The sequence below is a fragment of the Hyaloscypha bicolor genome (assembly GCF_002865645.1).
Source record: "Hyaloscypha bicolor E unplaced genomic scaffold K444scaffold_55, whole genome shotgun sequence".
NCBI lineage: Eukaryota > Fungi > Ascomycota > Leotiomycetes > Helotiales > Hyaloscyphaceae > Hyaloscypha > Hyaloscypha bicolor.
In genome coordinates, this window is record NW_020194557.1 from 1,221,280 (window position 1) to 1,245,835 (window position 24,556).

Here is a 24,556-nt window from a genome sequence, read left to right on the forward strand (position 1 = left end):
TAAAATCTACTAATATATATTATTAGAAGTAGTTAGAAACTAGTAATAGATATAAGAAACCCGGTTTTTTATTTCTAAAAATATAGAATTATTAATAAGTATAATAGTTATCTTTATACTAATTAATATTTGTTTTCTAGTCTAGCTAATAGTAGCGGGCCTAAAGAAGCTATTTAAGCTTAGTTCTTCCGAAAATTTTTATTAGAAGCTATATATATACTTTTTAAATAAAAGTAATATATAAAAGTATCTCGAGTATTATTATATTATTAGATATAAATAATTTATTATATTATAAGAAAAAACTGCCTTATAATATTTAAGTATATTTTTTTTTATTTCTTGCCTTATTTTATAGCTTTTCTAGCTCTAGTAATTCTCGGTTTTTACTTAATAGCTTATTTATAAGCTAGAGATTATTATATTAGGTTTCTTTCTAAGCCGGGCTTACTAAAGCCTTAATTAGAGCTAATTAGAGATCTCGTATAATATTATTATTAATCTTTTATTATAAGAAGAGAATTTGAATCTAGTAGGCTATTATTATTTTATTTTAGGTAATTATATTCTTATATTTCCTATTTAGAATATTTGCTTATTTATTTAACTTATTTATTTAATATATAAACTTAAAATAATAATAAAAAAAAAAATTTTATCTAATAAACTTATTTTACTAAAAGCTTCTTTATAGTTATAAAATACTTGAAAGCTTAATAATCTAAATAAATTATAAAGAGTACTTCCTATAGGCTTTTTAGTTCTACTTACTATTTAATTAAGGAAGAAATAATAGTAAATATCTATTTATTATAAATATTATAGTTTAGTTTTACTAACTATATAGTTTTAAAAAGAAATACTAGCTATAACTTTATTTAATATATCTGTTTTAATTATAATAGAGAAATTTGGATTATAGTAATATAAAATTAGTACTAAAAGTATAACTTACTTTAGCTTAGTAAAACCTTTTTAATACTAATCTATTTACTTAAATTGAACTCTCTTATATATTAGAGCTATTAAAAGCTTTATTATATAGCTATATTTTATAATAAAGTATTAATAAAAGTTATAAAAGCCTAGAAAGCCTTATATTTCCTTAATTATTATTAGTAATTACTAGTTTTTAATAACTACTATTTTATTTAAATCTATTTTAATATTTTTAGTAGAAATAATAAAGCCTAAATACTTTATATAAGTAATCTTAAATTCTAATTTCTTAATATTTATTTAGAAACTAGTATTTTATAATTACTAAAGAATCTTTTATATATAGTCTTTATATTTTAGGAAATTATTTGAATAAATTAGAATATTATTTAAATAAACTATATAAAAGATATTAAAATAATTAAAAAGAATATTATTTATATATCTCTAATATAATAGAACTATTAGTTAGGCTTTCCCAAAAAACTTTATATTTATAAGCCCTATATTTTATATAAAATATTATAAGTTCTTCTAATTCTAGATCTATTCGAATCTAATAAAATACTTACTAAATATCTAGCTTTATATAAACCTTAGCTTAAGCTAGTTATATAAGAATCTCGTAAATAAAAGAAAGAAAATAGTAATTCTTTTATATTAAGTTATTTAGCTTATAATAGTTAATATAGAATTAGAAAGCTTTATTAGTCTTTTTTATAAAAAGAATTAGAGATATAAAAGAGAACTAGCTTGGCTTAATAAAGCTTTATTAGAGGTTCTTTTTAAAGAAATACTTAATTTTCTATAATTTATAGGTTAATTATTAATAAAGCAGGAAATATTTTAGGCTTTCTAGGCCTTTAGAATTATTAATTTAAATTTTATAGTTATATAATTAATATAAAAATAAAATATTTAATACTTTCTTTAAAAAAATATTTATAAATTTCTTAAATTTCTTTAGTAAAACTCTTATTAGCTATTATAGCTTTATTTCTTCTAGCTATTACTTGCCTGAAATAAACTTATTCTTTTACTATAATTCTAGCTTTTTATTAATCTCGAAAAATAATATTATAAAGAAAAAATTCTTTTTCTTTTATAGATTTATCTAGAAAATAGCTAGTAAGATACTTATAATATTAATTATAGGCCTTAACTAGATCTTATAGCTTTCTTTTAGATAATATAATTTTAATATTTCTATATCTAGCTTAGAAGAAACTTCTATATTTCCTAAGGCTATTTGTATTTCTTTATAATATTAAGCTTAATTCTTTTATTATATATGGGTTTCTAAATCCGGCTTAGAAAGAAAATAAAGGAGTTTTCTTTTTATAATTTAAGGTTTCTAGAACTTATTTATAGCTATAGCTTTATTTCTTTTATTTATATCTTTTTAGTATTAGTTACTTTTTTTAGATTTTAAATTCTTATATATAATAATTAGAATCTTATTTTAATTCTTTTTTCTAGGCTAATTATCTAGCTAGATTAACTTTCTATTCTTATAATTAATTAGAATACTAGTATTTATAAACTATTATTATTTCAAAATTATATTATATTTATCTAGCTTTATAACTAGTATAAATACTAGAACTTTCTATTTATTAATTAAAAGTATAAGCTTAATATAGTAAGTAATAGATATAGTTTACTTATTATTAAACTCTCTTATATTATAAGGTAATATTAATTAAATAGGCTTAATATCTAGAAATTATTTAATTATTTTTATAAACTTGAAATTAATAAAAGTATATCTATTTACTCTGGTATTAATAAGAGAAGAAATCTTAATATCTAATCTATTATTACTAATTATATAAGGAAGTATAAATACTTTATTTTCTAATAGCTAGCTCAAATTAACTTCTATTATATTAATATAATATAGCTCTAAAAAGAAAACTTCTTTTAGAAGTTCTCGTTTTTCTATTTTATATCTTTAGATGGCTTACTTATAATAAATACTATTAGCTTGGCTACTAAAACTTGCTTTATATATTTGGTTTTAAGCTCTAAATAATTCCTAAATATATAACTAAATTTATTATAGTTATAATACTTAAGATCTAAAAATTCGGGCTTTAAAGTAATAGGCTTATCTATTATTAGGGCCTTAAAAGCAGGCTTTATATAAAGAGCGCCTTCTAAGCTTGGCTTATTTATATTTTTATTAGCTTTCTTAAATACCTGGTTTTTCTTTTTATAATAAGCTCGAATTTACTAATTATTTATAATATAAATAGCCGGATTATTATAATATATAGCTATAGCCTCTTAGAGCTTCTAGATAAGCTTATTATTTAAGTTATCTTTAAGGTTTTATAAGTTAATATTTCTATTTACTATATATTTTAGAAATAGAATATAGAACTTCTAAATAATCTAGCTTTTTTTTATAGATAGTTTCTTAAATACTTGCCAAGTATTATATTTCTTATTTAGATTACTATATAGCTTCTCTAAATAGATATATAGTTCTCTAATAGTCTTATATATATATTAATTATTTTAGTTTAGGTAAAAAGAGATTAATATAAAAATATAGCTACTTATATAGCCGGATATATAAATAATCTTGAGATTCTTTATTTAATAAATATTAGAGTTATTATAAAGCTTATTTTTAATCTAAACTAACTAATTATTAAAGATAATACTATTCTTAGTTATATTTTTAAAAATAGAAAAGTTAGAGAATTTAATTAAATATTTACTTTCTAGAATAAAAGAATTAGTTATTCTAGTAGGCTATATAATAAGCTTTTTAATAATAGCTTTATTCTTTTATAAGGCTTACTTAGTTTCTTTTAGCTAATTATAATAATTTTTATTATAGATAAGAATATTATATATCTTTAGAATTAGCTTAATAATCTCTTATATAAATTCTCTAGATTTCGAAATAACTCTTAGAACTTTATTTTTAATAAGGCAAGTTCCTCTTTTTTCTTTACTTTCTAATAAAAAGTATCTTTTTTATTATAAATATTAATGAAATACTCGAATCTCTTAAAAGACTTAATAAGAGGCTCTAGTCTATTTTCTAGTAATATACTAGTAATCTCTTATATTATAGCTTCTTCTAACTAGCCTAGTTATTTCGAAACTTACTTCTTTATATCTTTTTTAGTAATAAGGTTACTAGCTTTTTTACTTGCCTAGCTAGTCTAAAGCTTTCTTATCTAGTTATTCTAGAGCTTTCTTTTATTCTAATATTAGTTAATTAGTATAGAAATAGCTATAGTATATTATATTTATACTTATTAAAAACTAATTAGATAAGTATTATTTAAATTCTTTATAGAATTAAGAAATAAATAAGCTTTAAATTATATTATAAATATAAGATCTAGAGCCTAGAAAGTAAAGTTAAACTATTTCTATTCTAATAATTTAAAGCTAAAAAAAGAAAAGAATCTCGAAAAAGCCTCAGGTCTAAATAATTATAAACTATATATAGATTTATATACTAGCTTAAGCTCGGGGTTATATATAACTATTAGATAACTATAGATATTAGATACTTTACTAGTTCTAGTCTAATTTCTACTAGTACTATATATTATAATAATTATAATATAACTAAAACCTTAAAACTACTAAAATAATATAATTTTTAGAGAATATAACCTACTATACTATACTACTTTATATAATTTAAGAAGGTTTAGGCTATTCTCTATTATTACTTTCTTTTCTATTATTATTAATATCTCGAATATTATATTAGGTTATATAACTATAATAAATATAGTTATTATATACTTTATATTACTTTTCTTCCAGAATTCTTAAATACTTCTTAAAAATGCCTTAATTATTTTAGTAAATAGTATAAGAAGTTTAAATATTAACTTGGCTATTATATTACTTAGTATAAATTATATAAATTTAGAAGAAGTAACTTATACTTATTAGATTAAAATTATATTAATAATTTCAGAAAGAAGTAAAATATTAAAAATAATAGTAATATAGGAACTCTTAATTATAATATCTAAAAGTTCTAAATTATTAATATTAAAGATATACTTTTACTAAGGGCTATTATTAATAACTAAGGGCTAGAGCTTATTCTTTTCTATATAAAAAAAGTACTAAATATTATTAGAGATATTTATATAAGTTCAGATAACTAGATCTTATTAAGCTTAGGCTATTATTATATATATATAAAGTATTATATATAAAATATATATAGAAAAAGAAAGTATATAAATATATATATATATAAGAAAATTAGAGAGAGGATTGGGAGCTAAGAGCCTATTTTATAGATATCTGGGGCTAAAAATAACTCAAATAGAAGCCTAAATAATTCAGATTAAGCTATAAATCAAGCTATAAATCATATAGTTATTTGGTATAGTTCAGATAATACAAGTAAAATAATTAGTTAGGGCCTTAGAAATAAGGCTATAAAGCTGTGAATTATATAGTTATTCAGTATAGTTCAGACTATAGGGCTAAAATAATTGGCTGGGGCCTTAGAAATAGTTATATGAAGCTGTAAATCATATAGTTGTTTAGTATAGTTCAGATAATGGGGTCAAAATAATTAGGTATAGCCTTAGAAATATGGCGAAAATGGCGAAAATCAGGCATTGACCCTTTTGGTCGCTATAGTCAACCAGATTTAGGGCTTGGTGGCTGCGGCCACTGGAAAAAATATGGCAATGCATTATTCATGATTCATGACTGGAGCGGATAGAACAATATTAATTTTCCCGTCTCTGATTAGAACCCTTGGATTCGTTATTATCTGTCCTCTTAATCTTCGCTTCCTTGGTCTGGCTGGTAGTGTGTAACCCCTTTGGTAGGGAAAGGAATAGTATATTTGAGTTGGTGCATTCTAAGAGCCAAACGTTGATCTCCACTCGCCGAAGTTCTGATGTGTCTTGACCACGATCCCTGAGCGTGCTGGTCCATCCGCGTTATCCTTCATACGGGGATATTGTCTTTCCGGCTCTGGTCATGGCTGGCCCTCAGGAGAAGTGGAGGAATTCCTAGCATCTTCCCACCACGGGACCTCCTGGTCTGTTGAAACATTCACCGTAACAGGATCCCAACCGCTCACCTTCGTCAAATTCCCTCCGTCTTCATCCTCGGTCCACATTTGGGTCTGGGAATTTCTACCAGCTTTTGACTGGGCAGGTTCCACCTTCCATTCCTCGTTTCCCCATCCTTGCTTGCTCTCCTCGCCATTCCATTTCTCACCCTCCTTCCACTTCTCCTTCTCCTCCCATCGTTGGGTCTTCCACCCTTGGTCTTCCCATTTGTCGTCTTCCCATCTCTCGCCATCATTAGATGTATCGTGGGATTTCCATCTCTGGTCGTCGTTCCATTTTTCGTCCTCCTTCCATACCACTCTTCCATTCTCCGTTTTGATATTGATCCTGTGGAACAAAATCTAACTGCTTCGTCGTATCAGGATGGCTGGGAATGTCCTTCTGGTCTTCATTGCCCTTCCGATCTCTCGATGAAAGGTGAAGCTCTCTGTGACCATTGTGAATTTCTTTTCTCGTCATTCTCTGTTTGAACTTACAAGCTCTTCAACTGAAGGGACAGCAACAGCGTGGTTTTGTTGGACTCTGGACTAGAACGCATCTTTTGCAACTCCGTCCGGGTTAATGACCAAAATAACCCAACCATTGACTTGTTTATCGAGCCTTGCGATGCAGACCGCCTGATATCTTTGCATTTTGCTTTGATTGCTTTTAGCGTTGCGTAGCAGGTGTTCAATGTGCTGATCAAATGTTTATCATCTAGTGGTGCTGCGAGTGTCGATTTCCCTTCAACATACTTCTCGAGGCTATTTATTACTAAACTCAACGATTGAAGCTCTGCAGCTAGAGTCTCTAGTTTCGAGAAAGCTTTGTAATCCTGCGCGAGGCTGTTTAAGGAAACGAACGTTGCCTGAACCAGGGTCCCCAAGGCTATGGCACTGGCGGTGATGGAGAGGGGGTCCATTTGCACTAAAATTCAACTTTTCTTCTCAGCGTTCCGCACTTGCTGTGAAGTAAACCGAGATCGATCAGCAATCAAAGACATTGGGGTGCGTGATATGCAGGAAGGCAAGACAGATGGGGGATGCAGGGTGTCATAGCGTTTCAGTAGATTAGCATCGTAAAATGGGGAAAATGTAAAACGACCCCCCACCCCCCCCCCCCGGGTGTCGATGAGGGGTGTCGATTGGAATTTGGGGTGTCGATAAACTTGTAATTAGCTACCTAAGCTCTTCAAAAATCTTAGGTTATATTTTTTAATATAAGTATAAGCTAGTATATTATAACCCTAGTATTATAATTACGTACTTTCTAACTTATAATAAAAAGATTTCTTAAAATAGAATTTTAATTTAAGGAAGTTTATATACTAATTAATTAGGTTCTAGTTTTTGAACCCTATAAGGCCCTATAAAATAGGGGCTTATAGGGCTCTTATATTTGGTTTTAGGGACTTATTCGCTAAATTTCTAGGCTTTCTTAAGCTTATCTTTAGGCTATAAAATATAAAATTTTTGATTTCTTTAATTAAAAGAGCTATTACTAATCTAAAGTCTATAAAAAGCTTATATTTAAATAGTACTTAATTAGCGCTATAATAAAATAAAATAAGTATTAAATTATATTAATTCCTTATAAAATTGAATTAAATTATAGAAATAGCCAAAGTTTTGGTGTTCCTGTCCGAGCGCCTCTACTTTAGGTTAGTTCGGCCCCCAATCGACACCCGGGGGGGGGGGTCGTTTTACATTTTCCCGTAAAATGGTTCTTCTTATCTGTTCCGCCTCGGCAAGTCGAGCCGAAAATACCTCCAACCCCACTCAACCACAATCCTGCCCACTAGTTCGGTAGCTACACCGTTAAAGATAGTCCTGCCCATAGCCGTTTCCCATCCATATATCCAGCTCCGAGACAACAAGTACCTCGCCATCAGCGGAAGGCCAGCTAAACCATACAAAGCGCAGCCGATCGGAATCCATATCAACCAGCGTCGCGGAAACTGGTACGATGGTTCGATGTCGAGCCTCGTCGGCTGCTCTGTGGCCTCTAGGTCTTCGACCGAAATTTTATCGAGGGATTTTGCAAGCCGCTCGTATCGAACTCGCTCAGCCACGGCCTCTAGTCGCGGAACATCGATCAGGTAATATAAGGCGCGCCTGCCGCGGAAGAACGCCGAAGACATGGTGATCCGTGCATGGGGCATAACCATTTGAGTGAATTTGTAATACCAACTAAGTCCCGGAATCGTTGCCATCCACTGCATGAGCGGAGTGCCTTTGAGCGGATCGACGTGCGACCAGCAGGGATCTCGGTATAATGAGACTGCTGCATAAGCCCAAACTACTCCTATGGTAATACCGATTGGGATTCGTAGACTACCTTGCAGGCTTTCAGCAATTGGTCTCCTGTATCTTGGCTTCAGTCCATCTGGAGTATCTAAGGTTGCGAGTTAGCGGCGGCCTAGACGAAGCCGGCAGAAGCCTTACCACAACTTAAAACGCAGATACGGTCGGTGATAATGCTCCCAGGTTCCAAATCCACAATATCTCCGCCAGCGTTCGATTGGATACCTCTGGTGGTAGATTGCAATTCCCATGTCAACGGGCAGATGAAATTTAACCGCATTCGAGCATCTACATCGTTTTCCTTATCAGATAGAAAGCAGCACGCCCCGAGGTTTGTTCGTGCGTGTATAAGAATACAAAGTGTAGATCCTGCTGGCACGCGACGTAAATTTTCCAACGAATTGGGGTTCAAGAAGACAGATATCGTGTTGACACCTTTCTCATTGTTAGGCAAATGTGTCGTGCGCAAAAGGCTCGGGCTTGAGAAAATTGTTCCGTTCAGAGTTTCTACGCTGGACTGTGTCATCACCGCCTCCAGATTAGAATTTCGTAGGGAAAAACTCAGTCCACCGATCTTATCCAGTCCGCTGCAGTCCCATCTCATGGTCCCGAACTCTAGATCCAATGATCCAGTTGGGAATCGAGGCATCCAGTCATTATTGTTACACATTGGCGTATTTGGAGGAAAAGACGTGAATATCATTGACAACGGCAAGGATGCTTGTGACAGATACACTGCCAGCATCCGCTCAGCCGAGCTTCGTGTTTTTTGGTCGTCGTATGCCGGCACCCTCTTATCTTCGCCGGCGTCTGACTTGTGTGATCGCATTTGCGGATCAAGAATTTCTTGTGCGCTTAAACCGAGCAGGACGGCGAGGAGACCGTGCAAATCATCCGGTATGCTTGTCCTTCTGGACGCGAGATCATTCCATATCTGGACAAAGAGTGCCGGTTCCTGTGGCGATGAGCCATGGACGCTTCTGTTTAGTAAGTCTGGCATATCATTGAGTCCATCAAGAAATTCTCTCATGAGAGCTTTGACGAAGGTCCGTGGCGGCTTCCGAACAACACCACCGGCGTTGAGCAATGACAGGTGTTTCGGGTTGACCCACCCATCCATCAAGAGGAAAGTTGTCTGGCGTGACAGCGAGCCTTCCTGGTACGTCCAACTGCGTGTCATCCACGGACAGCTCATTAGCTCTGCTGCAAGTGAGAGCCCAGTTTCTGTCTGTACTGAGAGCTCTCTGACTGACTGATCGATTACCAAGACTTGCATTGCCATGGAGTATACTAGAGCCATGCTGTCGATTGCCTTCCTTTGAAGACGTTTTTCGTCCGGCGCTGGGTTGGCTGGAATGCATAGTGTGTCTATCCACAGGTATATTGTAGACGTGTCTTCGCCAGTGGCACCGAGAACGACACGCTCTAATGCATTTTGAAGCCAGAACCAGCCTTTTAAACCATAGTAGAGGGGAAGCAGTGATATATCGCCTTCGAGCCAGTCAGTGGTTTCCGTTAGATCTCTACCACCATCGCGATTGCCATAAGATATGTCGTGCTTGTTGGCCTTTGCTCCATACAATTTCTGCCTGCAGGAACGAGCGCTCCGATAGAGGAAGTCTAGCTGGCACTGCGGAAGCGTATTTTCCGAGAAATTGCCAAGACCACCAGACCACACATGAGAGATGGCGATATATGGTTTGCCATAAGCATGCTCTACGACTTCAATGTCAATATGAGCGCTCGGGCTGTCGTCTCTCGGCCGTAGTCGAATAAGTGGAATGCCGCCCCGAGAGATTATCGAAGATAAATCATCAAGTCGCCTGCCATCAACGCCGCGAAAAGCACAATCTGTCTTACTGCAGCTCGTTGCATGCTTTGTCTGATAGGTCGCATATTCGACGTCGTAGACTGTGCAGGGCCCGGCGGGTGGACATTCACCGTGGCCAGCGTGACGTACATGCGGTATACCAGACATGTAGTACAGCTGAATGGGTGAGAGCTTTTGAGCGTAGACACGTGTCCAGTACGGGCACCAACCAGCCCCTATCAGTCGATGCTCCGGCCATTGAGCCCCCGTACGTCGACGGAATTCATAGAATCGCGACGTTCTTCGAGGGGATACTGACCATAGAAGCGCCCAAATCGAGAAACCGATAGTCCAGCAGGGCGGCTCGAACGTCTCAAGCAGGGCCACACATTGGAAAAACGCGGACGTAGCGTGTTGATTTCCGCGAAACAGGTCCTGAAGAAGCTGCTGAAATACCTTATCCCTGTCGAATAACCACTTCTTGCTCCAGCCGCAAGATTCATTCAACCTCCTCAGTGTGATGACTCGTAATCCAGGGTCCAAGGTGCCAGTGGTGACGAAGTCGCGAACGTCAAAGCTCTCACCGACGAGCTCGCGAAGAACGCGTAGGTAGATGCCTGCCTGCGCAAGCACAGCAATCTCGAGCATATCGTTTGATTCAGCCATTTTCAAAAACAAATAATCAATGATGGAAGACGGGAAGTCAACAGAAAAGGCTTCTGGAGGCACATATCGTGCCAAGTTCGCGTCAGTGCAGAAAAACGGAACCTCGATGCCCGCTTGCGCAGGGTCATCAGGATATGGAAGAAAGTCCATCGCAGGAAACTAGGCTGCACGCAGAGCGGAGGTGTTAGTCGAGCGTTAGAAGTAGCCGATATTAAAGAGTCTCTTTCGCAATACGTCACGAGTATTCATGCCGAAAAAATACGCTGCCGGGGCGGCGGTAGTGCATTTTGCCGGTCACGTGATTACGCTTTACTATTTATAAATGTTGAAATTAGGGCCCGAGGCCCCTAATGGGCTTAGTAAGCCCCGGAACGGAACGCCATGGGGCTGTGCACTATGGGGATTAGTACCCTGTACAGCTGGAATGCCCTGTATAGCTGGAATGCCCTGTATAGCTGGAATACCCTGTACAGCTGGAATCGGTTCAGCTGGCATAGGGTAACTAGTGCATGTGATTTAGGGGGTTCAGGGCTATATATATGGGCTACTTTCCACTGTAGAACAGCAGTCAATTCAGTACGTTTTACTTGATTTACATTGCAAGCACGTGACCCTAGCTTTATTATTAAGCTAGTTCAACAATAAATAGCTAAAGTTAAGACTAACGATACTAGCCGCCGCGCCGTGACTTGATACAGTCTAAGAGCTAAATATTATAGTCGTTTGCAAAATCAGCTTCGTTTCCTTTCGGCTAAAAAAATTCTAAGTATAAACTATATTAGTATAATACTCACATTGCTTAGTACAGTGAACTTCGAAACCGGCTTGGCTTGGTAGTTTATTATGTCGAGAATAATAGTCACTCCTCACGTGAGATTAGTTATCATGGCGCTATATCTTCAAGCTATAGAGCTCACTTTGTAAACCAGTTCAAGACCATTTGACAGTTTGCTCATTGGCCTGAAACTGTACTTTTGTTTTCCTATTATCACTTTCTAAGAGACGTAACAAGCATGCTGGAAACAGTCTGCTTCTTTCCCCTTTATCTCTACTAATAATGCCATCTTCACTCTATGTGCTTGTTAATAGTTGATTTCGTTGGAAAATTGTAGCCGCTCATCAGATTGAATTTGGCCAGGAGTAATATTGCGGTTGTTGATTACTGAGGATCGGTGATGGCTTTTAAGATACCACATAGAATGAGAAGGCTTGAAGTTGTAGTGGGTTGTTGGCGTACAGGTATGTGGATTTTTGATTGTAACTCGTATGCCCTTTTTCATGCCGGATGCTCGAATTCTGAACTTGCAGCTATTGTCCTTACAAAGCAATACAAATCGTTGACTGTCTGATTTAGGGGGAGGTTCAGTCATTTGCCGAAATTTTAATTATTTTCAGGAAACCAAGTTAGCTATTCCCCGGCCCAATGACTCTTTCGTAAATAATCAAGGAACTTAAACAGGTTGAAGTAGGCTCACGAACCTAGAAGCCACCACTTCACAGGGGCTGGTAATACTGGAGCTACGATTTGATTTGAAATTCCTCAATTTTCAATACCTATCCAGAGCTTAATATAAGGTATAGCATTTCACTCTCCCAACTCAACGCCCTCTTCAAATTAATATTAAAGTCGGTAACCAAGTTCCCAGACATCTTTTTCTGGGATGCTTGGGGTCTGTAGAGAATCCCACGAAGTGCCACTTTCTATACGAACCTCGACTTCGGCTAATGAGCCTGGACGGGTGCTTTAACACGAGCCTCGCTAAGGCTCAAGAGAAGCTTTTGAAGTGGGCAGTTAGTACTACGGCAGCCCGAACGCCCAGGCTTCGGGAACTCCGGATGCTTATACAATTAAGATCGAGGAGTATAATACTAGGCAGTTGGCCTACGGGGGAAAAGCAAGCTTGAGTTTCATTTCTAATTAAGGACCTGGACTTGAGCATAATACTACGAATCGTACACAGCTACTTCTTTGCTATATTGTGATCCCTCCTATTGCCCTCTCAACAGCCCTAGGGTTGTTACACTCGTAAAGGTGGTCTATAATGTAAGAAAGAACGCTTTTAATTAAACTAGTGAAACTATCTCCCAGGCCCAATTTTCGATAGAAATGTTCGGGTTTTCGAAAGATGCTATTCCAACACGACGATAAACGCTCGGCTCTCCCTCAACCAAATCAATGATCAAAGCATTCCATTTGCTGTGTTCCCTCTGCGTTGGCGAATTTGTTGAATCATGATTCCTTCCATCGTCCGGGGATTGAATGGTGGATCCGATGAGAAGTAGCTTGTATGCCTGCTTGCGGAGGTTTTTAGGATCATACCTCAGTATGCAATTACTAACATCTTCAGGCAATTCGAACTTAATTGCGCCCCAATTGTAATCATAATCACCTGGCTGAGGTCAAAATAGTACAAGCCGGCTAAAGGAACCGATTTATCGTATTGCCTTTCGCTCCGAAATAGTGACTGAGTACGCCCCTTTACCCGAAGTCTTCCCGACTTAACTTCACCGAAAGGGTTCTGCTGAACCAGGCCGATATCACATGTTATGAATTCTGCATCATCGAGTGTCGCCACCCGTCGATAAAATGGACGCGCAAAGTGGATCTCTCCTTCGCAGGATGCCCAACTCCATGAAGGTGCGCGAAACGCTTTTGTTGGCCTTGTTTTCGACCAGCTCTTCCATAGCAACCCCAGGTGCAGATCGTTACGCCACAACCCTGCCAGATAAATATCATTGGTGAGTTGATGGATATATGAAGCTAGTCCGGAAAGAGCAGGAAATTTATCTTTCTCGAATGTTAATTCTCGGTTGTCGCAGTAGAGGGAAAGTACACTGTGCCACAGGTTGTAGATGTCGTCTCCTCTTGCTTCAGAGTGGGCTACTATGTAATTTGAGGTCGCCCAAAGCGTTGTGAGTGATAGAAAGTTGACGAAGAAGGATTCGATGACTGGAGAGTCTTGTTCTCCATCAGCTGCATGGTGTCCTCCTTGGCACTCCCAATAGATTTGCCTCTTCCCGAAATAAAGAGTCCTGTGAGACAATAGTCGTTCTTGCAGTGTCCAACTTCGCTTTGCTAATGGTGCGTCAAATAGGCAAAAGAAGAGGTCCTCCTCTCTCCAATCAACTCTTGTCAGAGAGACTGTATCTCGCGAGTCGGAGTTCGCATGAAGCTTGAGCTGGCAAGGCGGGTCTAATTCTTTGGATGCCTGAGGTGGTACACTTAAAAGTCCCGTGTGACTATTTGGGGCACTTGCAGCCGCAATTGTAATGGCAGCTCGTCGATATATCTCTCCCATCGCGCCTGACTCCCTGTCCCAGTCGTCTGGACAGTCTTGAAGAATGCACAAAGAGTCAATCCATAGGTATGAAAATCCAAGTCTGTGTGCAACAATCACGGCATCTCTAAACATGGCTGGCATACTAGCGAGTGCGATGCCTCTTGACATTTGTTCAGTCGTTGCCTTAGTTGCTACCAGTGAATTTTGCCCTCCCCAGCAGTAACTCAGCGCGACATATTTGCCCGTCTAACCCTCTGAGGTTAAGAGGTGAACGTCTTGCAGATCGATTGTTGTCCCGAAGTAAAGGATCCGTGTTGGGAGAACGACATCTTCGATATCTGGACATCCCAGGGATCGGTGTTCTCTTTGACAAGTTGATAGCCATTGTCTCGCGAGATCCAAGTTCGAAGTTGATCCAAGGTTGGCATCTAAGTCAAACCGCCCTACTCTATATTGTCCCAGGCTCCTAAGTGGAACTGAGATAATCAGCCTAACTGAAGTAAATCAGTTTCATGCATTTGAATGCATTTCACGTACGTCTTGGTGCACTCAGCCGAAAAACAACCAGCATATCTTCAGGTAATGCGCTCGCAAACTGCAGATACAGAGCATCATTTGCGGGAGAAAGTCCATGTTCACGCGTTCCGTGATAATCTCCTAGACAGATTCTCACGTCTACCCTCTGTCCTCTGGCAAGTGCTTTATATATCATCTCTTCAATCGTCTTCTGAGACCTAAATGAGTCTAGGCCACCGTTCCATCCATCCCACAAGTCTGGTCGTCCAAAGCACTGGTACTGAGAGCATTCTTTCCAGATAGCATGGCACAGCTCACAGCCAGCTTTAGCTGATGTAATGAGATCTTCGTAGCTCGGTTGGTGTTGGTAATATCTCTGAGGGAACGTGAGAGGATATGCATATATATAGCCAAGTTTCTCGGCTATCTGGAGAAGGCCAGTAATCGTAAGGTTGTCACAATAGCTACAGAGCACCTTGAGGGCAGGGTACGACAGGGTGGGTTAAAAAAGGAAAGAATCGACCGTTATCAATCAAATGAAAACTGTGATCAAACATCGAGCTAACAAAATTGTTCGCTTAGCTCTGTTGCGAGTAACCGAGTTTCACACTCAGTATATAAGGGTTTAGGGTTAAGCTAAGGTCAGGGCCATTCATTCCGAAAATAAACGTTGCCAAGGCGCAGCGTTTTTTTCTGCCGGTGCACGTGATCAGCACGTGCCACACGCGAATAGCTATATTCTTCACTAGATAAAAGAATATATTTAGAAAGGCTATATAAAGATTACTAGTAAAGGAAATAAGGAGGCTACTTAATAAGTAATTAATTAGTAAGTAATTAATCAAGCATACGGGATCCTTATTAGTCAGCTTTCCCCCACTACCCAAATTTTCTAAACAAGGGGTAATTTTCTTAAAAACGCTGCCACTAGCAATAGCGTTTTCAGTTACGGGATAAGTAGTAGTTTTTATTATAATTTGAGATAACTTGCCCGCAATAAGGTATTTCTTTAAACGGAGAACGAGAAGCTTCCATTAGTACATTGTACTATAACTCTATTAATTTAATTTATAAGAAAAATGCTTGTTATTATCGTACTAATTAATTAAAGGGGCCTTGTAACCGGACCTAAGCTTTACTCGGGCGGTGAGGGATATGCGCACTAGCCGTATCTGGGGCGAAGGTGCGGCAGCGTTTTTTTTGCGGGGATAATCTTACGAGCCCAACCTCATAGGTCTGTGCGTACAGGGCATTTTAGTGATAACGAATATTTTAGAACTTTTAAATTTTGAGAATTAATTCATAGAACTATACTTTACCTACTTTAATTCTCAAAGCCCGGATCGTGGGCCGTAATTATTTGTTGCTGTCTTGTAACAGTTACGAGCCTGCGACCATGGGTCTGTGCGCACAGGCGCTTTTTCAGGCTTCACTCAACCAGCCCCCTAAACAACCCACCATAGCCCTGAACACACCCCCACCGCTCAATTTTCAGCACGAGAAAGGCTATGAGATCCCTACGAAACATAAGGAGGCTATGCGCCAGCTTCGCTGGTTTGGAAAGGTCCCCGTTTGCGCCCTAATAGTACGATACAAGCTCAGCGATACCACGGTCCGCAAGATCCTTAGCTACCCTTACCCAGAATGACGACGCCCTAATAAGCTGATTTTAAGGCAAGAGCATTGGGTACAAGTACTTATGTAGCGGCATGGGTAGTCAACTCCTAATTAAACGCTACTTTAATACCTAACTTTCGTGCTTTTTTGATGAAAATGCCCTGTGCGCACAGACCCATGGTTGCAGGCTCGTTAAGTGATTGTGAAGACTTTTGCTATTCGAGACCCTGAAGTAGTCTTCGCGTAGCCTGAAAATGCCCGGAAAATGCCCTGTGCGCACAGACCCATGGGGTTGGGTATCGTTACATTCTATCACGTTTAAGAATACAAAATCTGTCATTATTCATCGTCCCTCAATTGCGCGCGATTGAGTAAAGCCTCGAATGGTTATCCAACTTGGATATCGTTTTTGCGCCGGAAATATTCGAGCAGTGAATCTGGACAACCCACTCGGTGCGGTCACGAAGTCATTCCACAAACGATTAATCCATCCTTTTCGTCTCTACATCAAAACTTAGCCCGTTCCACCCAATTTTAAGGTCCTTTGTATCCAACCCACCACCAAGCTCAATTTCGTCTTCCTGCATAGTTTCATCCTCCGAGTCTTCCTCTTCCTCAATCACTTCATCTTCATCTCTTCCCATAGCAAGATGCTTCGCCTTTGCATACTTCGCCGGTCCCAGAACAACATCGTCTCTGAAATAGCCAGGGACTGATTTATCGAAAGGCCTTTTCACCTTGACGACATCATACGCAACCGCAAAGATCAGAGGCTCCTTCGACGAAAACTTTTGTCCGCGCACATTGTTGTCTGATGCCGATAGCTTGACACTCAAATCGGGTCCAGGAATTGGTCCAAGAGCGATAGTTGATAATGGAACCTGTCCTTTGATGCCAGCTGAATGTCCTCGCGTCCGCTCACGAGTCCAAACGGAGCCTTCTGTGGTGATGAATCCAACGACGAAGTAAGCTTTCCGGACACCATGCTCTTTCAAAAAAGCTCGAACCTCGGTGTTGTAAGCATCATCTTTCATCAGTCTACCGAAGGAATCTTTGGTCTGCTCCAGCGAGTATCTTTTGACCACCTTGCTTTCCAGAGTCAACTTCTCCTCGTCGGTCCTCGCGACGTTGAACCCGAAGAACTCGGTGAGACCAGTCCGTGCTTCCCCCGAAATGTTATTTTGGATGAAATCTTTCCGGTTTGTCGACAGGAGGGGACTAGGGAGCAGATTTGGGATGATGTCTTGTGGATTTCGTCCTGATGAGGTTTCCTCCACAGCCTCTCTGGGTGCGAATGCTTGCAGCGGTGAGGCTATATCTAAGACGACACGACCAATCAATTTCCCAGCATTACTTTCAGCAATGGACTCGTCGAGGACGAAATGGCGGGCTGGCATGTTGAACAGGTAGAGCTCTGGTCGGTGGTGCTGGCGTCGTGACCCTCAAGCCTGAAGCTGCGGGGTTGGGCACGCCTTTTCAGCTTCGAGTCAAAAGAAAAACTTCTAAAACGCCACGCTCGTGGTATAGTGGCTATTGGCATATTGGTAGCACTAAATCGGGCCTGAAACATGACCTAAGGGGCATTGGTACAAGCGCGGTGGCTGAGTGCCACAACATCCAGGGCTGAATCACGAGGATGTGTCACAGTGTCACTGACCTGACCCCAAGAAACACAGCCTCCATCCTAAAGATGTGAACTCTTTTGCTATCTCCATCAACTTAAGTCCAGTCCCCGAACAATTCGTTCACCAACACTCGTCACGCTTGTCCACAGCAATGGGAGAAGCCTCGGGGACAACAACCTATCACCTGAGAATACTCGCTGAAGCCTCGAAGACGGACGTGCCTGGATGGGGAGTCGCTGTGTATCTCGGCGGGGCCTGTTTTGCCAAGAACATCACACTTTCAGACCCCTTCACAAATATCGAAGAGGATGAGTGTCGGTGGTATCTGGAAGACTATCTCACCAAATCCCCTTTCGAGAAGGGCAGAGCAGAGCTCGCTGTCGAGTCCCTGAATTCGTATGCAGACAGTTTGTTTGAACAGTTGCATCTGAGTCGAGTCTGGAGGAGGCTGAGTGACAAGACAAATCACTCCAACAAAGTCCTCGAAATAGATATTGTGGAAGACACCAAAGACTCCAGCTCTGTCTCATCGGATACAATCCACCGACTTCATTGGGAAGTTCTCGAGTGGCCACGACTATGGAAGCATATCAGGCTGCAAACATTACTCCGGCGTATCATCCCGCAAAATGAAGCAACGAATCTCACCATTAACAGAGTTGAGTCTTGGTCGAGAGGGGTGCCGTCGGTCAACGTGCTGCTTGTGATATCACGGAGACTTATCAATCAGGGAGCAGATGAGGTGGATCCGAACTTGGCATTACAAAGCCTCCAAACTCTTCAAAAAGATTTGGAGACTCGAGAAGCACCCTTCCGCCTTAACATTGAGACCGTTCGTCCAGGCTCATTCAAAGCCTTGAAAAGACACTTGGAAGAAAGATCTGAACGTCAACACAGCGGCGATGTTCATATTGTTCATTTCGATGTACATGGCCGAGTGGGTCTTCGAAGCGTGAAAGGGGAAGACAAAGCAACAACGGCAGCTTTCCTTTATTTTCAATCTGGAAAGGGCGACGGCAGATTGTCCCCAACTCGAGCTGGGTCCGTTGCGGACCTCTTGCGGAAACACAACATTCGTATTGCCGTCCTTAATGCTTGTGAATCTGCCAAGGCAAACAAGGGAGACGAGGCGAACCTAGCAAGAGTCTTCACCAAAGCCGGCGTTCAGAATGTACTTGCTATGGCGTATAGGACCCTTGGGAGCACATCAACGGAATTCATGCGTGCCTTTTACGAGGCTCTCATCGCCAGAGGCAAACCATTTTCGACGGCTATACGTATTGCACGAGAGCACCTACGCGCATCACCAATTAGAGACGCCCGTTTCGCTCTCAGGAGATCACTAGAGGACTGGATCGTACCTGTTGTGTACGCAAGTGGAAAAGATGTTGAGCTTCATATTTCCTCTGTTGAGAAAGGTGTCCTCGCCCTCGAGAATCCAACACTTACCACAACAACTCCCAAAGACCAACTTACAACTCCTCTTACGCTCTTTGGGCGCGGTTTTGACGTCCTCAGGTTCGAAACTATTTTCCTTGCCTCAAAGCTCATTGGAATTTCAGGTCCTGCAGGAGTTGGAAAGACTGCGTTCGTTCACCACCTTTTGCGCTGCTGGAAAGACACGCGACTGTACGAAAAGACACTTTATGTGGACTGTGCGTCAATCGATGTGAGTGAAGTCGATACTCCCGGAGCGCTATTTCAACGAATCTTAAGTGATGAAAATCCGGGGAAGAGTGGCCAATTTGAGGAAGACGAGACCGTATATCGATCCAACTTGTCAGAACTTGGGAGCCATTTTCAAGTCATCGTTTTCGATAATCTGGAAGCAAGCCACTCGGCATTCAAAGAAATGGACGAACATGGTCGCTGGCCAGAAAATGCAAGAATTGCTTTGGTAACCCTGATAAGAGATATCATCAACAGCAGATCACAGTACGAAGAAAGCCCGTCACTGATTTTGGTTGGGAGACGGGATGACGATGACTGGTGGGCGGGGCAGTTCCCAGACCTGCCTGGATTTCCCCGCTATAAACTGAGGGATTTGTCCCATCCGGATGCCATAGAGCTCTCTCATAATGTTCTTGAAGATTTAGGATTCGACAGAAGTCAGTGGAACAATGAGGATGAGAATATCTTGTCACAAGTTCTGAACATACTTCAATGCAACCCATTGGCCATTGATATCGTTCTAAGAACAGTTGTCTCCAAGAATCATCCCTGGAAAGAATTGTTCAATCAGATATTATTCCACCAATTCACCGGAGCATGGCTTTTGCATGAGTACCAATGCCGCTTTCAAACCCGAGACATAATGTTTGGTAGTAACACGGGACCCCTTTCGGAATATTATGCCAACGTCTACTGCAATTTGACCCTTTACTGGCACGAAGGACCAGTAAAGGATGTTTTTCAAAACTGGTTGGATGCTTCTCTAGAGGGAGGTGGTTGCAAAGCGATCGAATTTGGGGTCGATAGGGGATATTTCTCTTTGAATCCCGAAGGACGTATCGAACAGATCCACCCATTGTTCACTCTTCTCGGGCGCTCCATATTTCCTTTGGTACCTGGAATTCTTGCAGTGGGGCTTGTGTGGGCGATGGCAGCGGAGGAAGAATCATTGCCAGATCAGTTTGTCGAATAGTTCGTCGCGTTATTCTTCCAGGGGATGTGGAGTCGAAACTTAAATGAACCACTACGTTCAAACGTCGTCGATGGAAAGTTCACAGAGATAGAGAAAGATGCGAGGCCGGCCTTCTACAACATTCTCACCTGTCTAAAACTCTGCTCGATGGGTAAAGACTTCGTCTATCCAAGTATCTGGCCGGAGGATCTAATCGTATACGTCACCCTTGGAATATATTTTCTTTCCGTGGACGAGATGTCTCTTCTTATCAAACATTACGAACATTTCCTCCGGAGATTCATAATGCGCCGCACAATGACGGAAGATGCGCTGACGCTCTTCCGCATGATCTCAATTGGAAACAGCCTTACCACTGCCCATTGGACTCTCTCGACCCTCGACATAAAGCGAGCTCTAGAGTTTTCTCGATTGACATACGACATAATCGACAAAACGGACGCGGCATTGCTTAAAGACCCTAGTCTCACCGGTGCTGTTTCGTTCGCCATGATGAATCGTGGATTTGCCGACTTTGCGCAGGGCACGAAGACTGTGGCGGAGTGCAGAGCTTCGGGCAACTCAATACCTGACATGATGTTCCGCCAGGTCCGAGATGACGAACAGAGGTCCTTGATTGACTCGTTGACCTGGGATGACGTCCCAAATCCCAACCAGGTACCAAATCTACAGCAACTGGCTCCTCAGATGGAGCGTATCTTTGAAAATAGAGATATGCAAGCCCGTGTATCCGAGATAAGTGAATCAGTCCATCGCGGCACAGGTTCAGTTGAGTTGATGGATACTGTTCTCGGGGAATCTGCCATACGCCCAAATCAAGAGGAGTTCCTCGAGCGGTGGACCAACTTATGGAGTCAGGCAGTACAACAAGGTTCCAATGTGAGGAGTCTGGACTTGGAGAAAGCACTCGACGTACGAAATCGGCTTGACGCAATCACACATTACAAAGCACTCTTGACGCAGGCGCTCAAAGAACAGAACGTGGAAGCACTTATCGAAATACTAAATTCCATGATTGAAATCTTCCAGTCAGATGAAGTATTCGCAGAGGACCTCACCCAGGCACTGAAGGTCAAAAAGGCGTTCGAGAGTGTCGTCCGAGTCATTCAAGTGTGTATATCTCCAGGTATAAACAGATCCCCTACAGAAATCCAAGCTATCTTGGATGACGTCGACACCGTGGAGTTTCTGGAATCTCAGAAAGAGTACCATGACTCCATGCGAGAACACCTGCGGAAAGTGGTGAAAAGAAAGCTGCTGGAGGGTGAAAGTAAAGAAGCGATCAAACACCCGAAGAGACGCTTGAACGATGTGATGAAAGAGGTGATGGGATATGCGGCCACACCGGAAGGCCAGGCAAAATTGCTCGAATTTGGCGTCCCACTTCGAGCTCGTATCAAGCAACTCGAGCAAGCGATAGAGGCCGAGGACTTTGAGACAGCTATTGCTACAATGGACCAAATCGTCGAGAACAACAATCCAACTATGTTCGCTGACTTCGATACAATGGATATGGCCCAGGAACGGCAAAGGCTTGTCAGTTCTTGTGACTTCAAGAAAGCTCTTGTTCCTTATAATCATGCCCTGCAAGAGAATCGCCTTGAAGATGCAATTGCCATAGCCGAGGGTCTTCTCCAGGATCATGAAGGCGGCAAGTATCCAAACTTGATGGAACATCTTGTCCTCGGTACACGGGCCGCGATGGAGCGGCTAGTCTGGTTAAGACATGCTCAGAAATGGGAGATGGCTTTCATTGCTGATGACTACCCAACTGCTTTCACTGAGATCAGGACACTGAGGCGACTTGAAACGTCGAGAGCACTCGACGAACCAATAACAGCACCAATCCTAACAACAACACAAACCGTCACCTTCTATGCACGTGATATTACCGAGTGGGACTATCTCAGAACGCTTCATCGACACTTCGGCGAAACTAAACGCCCTCGGCTTGCTCTTAGGACAGTGGTGGCTCTGCTAGAGCGATATGACCATCCCGACGACCTCGAACAACCTGCATGGCTTCTTGCCGGGGTCATTGAGAGTGAACGTGGGTTTAAATGGCTTTACGAGATTGAAGTTGCAATTGGAAAGTACACGAGTTGCCTCGCTGTGGACCGCAATATAACCTCAGCTGCCAAGCACCTTGAGGTTGTGCAACGGCTCATGACCCAGAATGTTCCCGAGGAGATACCGCAGAAAGAATTCAAGAGGGTAAATTTCAGCAGAGAAGGACTCGACAACCTCTGAAGGTCTTTACGCTCGGATTCACCTCTAATTGGCGGTACCTCTCATCCTTCGTCTTCTTTTTGATCTCTGGACTGGACAAATACTCACGCTCCCCTCCTTCGACCAAAACCAACGTACTGCCAGTGTTCTTGTCGTCTTCTTGAACCAGACTTGGAGCACAACAATACTTCCAATTTGCCAGCTTTGTCCTCAACAGAACGCATACCAACATTCGTCTCCTACTCAGCCTGCGCTTCCTTCTACTGAGGCCATTAGCGGGCTAGCGGACAAATCCGAGAAGCGAAAAGTGATTTTCTGATTTTCTGATTTTCGAGCCCACACCTCACTAAAAAAAAAAAGTACAGCATACACGCCTTATTCTTGACTACTCCTAACCCCCCCTTAGCTTGCGTGGTCCGTAAGGCAAATCCCATAGATTACGAGGCATATCTCTATTTCCCTTACTATCTATATCCTCCGTACTACCTATATTACTCGAATTATCTATATCTCCTTTATCCCCTTCTCCTCTAGTATCCTTATCCTCTTCTACTATAACCTTTTTCCCTATTACCTTCTAACCTTATATCTGTTTTTATACTCGCTTTCTATATCTTATAGGCGGTCGAGGCTTTAGTATAAAGGATTTTATAGATATAGAGTAAGGCTTTCCAGACTTGGTAGAATTAGTATTAAGTTAATAGAAAGTATAAACTTTACTATTATTATTATATCTATAATTTATATAAGTACTATTATTATTATATCTATAATTTATATAAGTACTATTAAATTTGCCTTCTATAACTATATAGTATTTAAAAAGGCTTCTCGGTCTCTTCTTATTACTATAAGTAATATAAGTTTAAGAGAATTTAGTTCCGCAAGTATATATTAAGCTTGCCTCTAGATTTGCCTTGCCTTTCTCTAATCTCTTTAGCTCCCTGCCCTAGTATAGCTTTATCTCTCTAACTTTAGTCTTATTATTAATTCGCTTTACTACTTTAGTAGTATTATTAGGTAATATAAGGAGATTAAAGTATTATTATAGAAAAGAAGAAGAAAGTCATATATAAGAAAGAAGTCGAGGAGTAAAGGGATTTATTAGTTAAATATATTAATGAGAGAGAATATTATAGACTAAGTCTAGATTATTAGAGAATATATTATAAATATTATTTTTCTGCTTATTTATAGCTTTATTATCTTTTTTATTACTTTTACTTTTATTAGAGCTATTATCTAAAGCTATATTTAATATATCTTTAATAAAAAAGAACTTTAATAATAGTATTATATATTAGAATTAAAGTTATTTTTAAAAGAAGATTAAAGTTAAGGTTAAGGCTAAAGTTAAAGCTAATATAGCTATATCTTTATTATTTACTTTTAGAATATAAAAATATATATTTAATATAATTATTTAAATCCAAATAAATTTATAATAAATAATACTTAAAAATAAAAATATTAGTACTTAATAGCCCTAGATTAAGTATATTTAAATATTAAAAAAATTATAATTTTAGATATTATAATTATAAAAATAAAAATATAAATATTTTTTTTCTTACTAATTCGTAAAAGCTAAGATATACTAATAATAATTAAATTATATTTAACTTATATAATTAGTTAATTTACTTTACTAATTATAAATAATTTAAAGTAATTTAAATTTCCTTAAATCTCTATATATAGCTTATTATATAAACTTCTATATTTCTATATTTAGTAATATTATAATTTTTAAATAAAAAAAATTCTTTTATTCTAGTATATATAATTATATTTATTTCTTATTTTTCAAATATATAATTATTAAATTAAAAAGATTTAAGAATTCTAAGTAATACTTTTTCC

At 39.2% G+C, this 24,556-nt stretch overlaps 5 protein-coding genes across 5 annotated transcripts; 1 reads left to right on the plus strand and 4 right to left on the minus strand.

Annotated features, from left to right (window-relative positions):
• Positions 1 to 5,926: 5,926 nt before the first annotated feature.
• K444DRAFT_662250 (uncharacterized protein) lies at positions 5,927 to 6,674 on the minus strand (the record flags this gene model as incomplete). Its single annotated transcript, XM_024886683.1, has 2 exons — positions 6,500 to 6,674; positions 5,927 to 6,350 (listed from the first exon to the last, which is right to left on the minus strand). The coding sequence occupies exons 1-2, from the start codon at positions 6,604 to 6,606 to the stop codon at positions 5,927 to 5,929; spliced, it is 531 nt and encodes a 176-aa protein (XP_024739068.1). The 5' UTR covers positions 6,607 to 6,674.
• A 1,647-nt stretch (positions 6,675 to 8,321) lies between these two features.
• Positions 8,322 to 10,974, minus strand: K444DRAFT_363221 (uncharacterized protein). Its single transcript, XM_024872203.1, has one exon. The coding sequence runs from the start codon at positions 10,929 to 10,931 to the stop codon at positions 8,421 to 8,423; it is 2,511 nt and encodes an 836-aa protein (XP_024739069.1). The 5' UTR covers positions 10,932 to 10,974; the 3' UTR covers positions 8,322 to 8,420.
• A 1,673-nt stretch (positions 10,975 to 12,647) lies between these two features.
• On the minus strand, positions 12,648 to 14,594 carry K444DRAFT_719073 (HET-domain-containing protein). The gene has a single exon (XM_024888444.1). The coding sequence runs from the start codon at positions 14,228 to 14,230 to the stop codon at positions 13,103 to 13,105; it is 1,128 nt and encodes a 375-aa protein (XP_024739070.1). The 5' UTR covers positions 14,231 to 14,594; the 3' UTR covers positions 12,648 to 13,102.
• Positions 14,595 to 16,472: 1,878 nt separating this feature from the next.
• K444DRAFT_611350 (uncharacterized protein) lies at positions 16,473 to 17,623 on the minus strand. The gene has a single exon (XM_024879923.1). The coding sequence runs from the start codon at positions 17,590 to 17,592 to the stop codon at positions 16,678 to 16,680; it is 915 nt and encodes a 304-aa protein (XP_024739071.1). The 5' UTR covers positions 17,593 to 17,623; the 3' UTR covers positions 16,473 to 16,677.
• Positions 17,624 to 17,971: 348 nt separating this feature from the next.
• Positions 17,972 to 22,614, plus strand: K444DRAFT_662253 (uncharacterized protein; the record flags this gene model as incomplete). The annotated part of the gene is made up of 3 exons (XM_024886684.1): positions 17,972 to 20,463; positions 20,638 to 22,557; positions 22,599 to 22,614. The coding sequence occupies 3 exons, from the start codon at positions 17,972 to 17,974 to the stop codon at positions 22,612 to 22,614; spliced, it is 4,428 nt and encodes a 1,475-aa protein (XP_024739072.1).
• Positions 22,615 to 24,556: the final 1,942 nt, after the last annotated feature.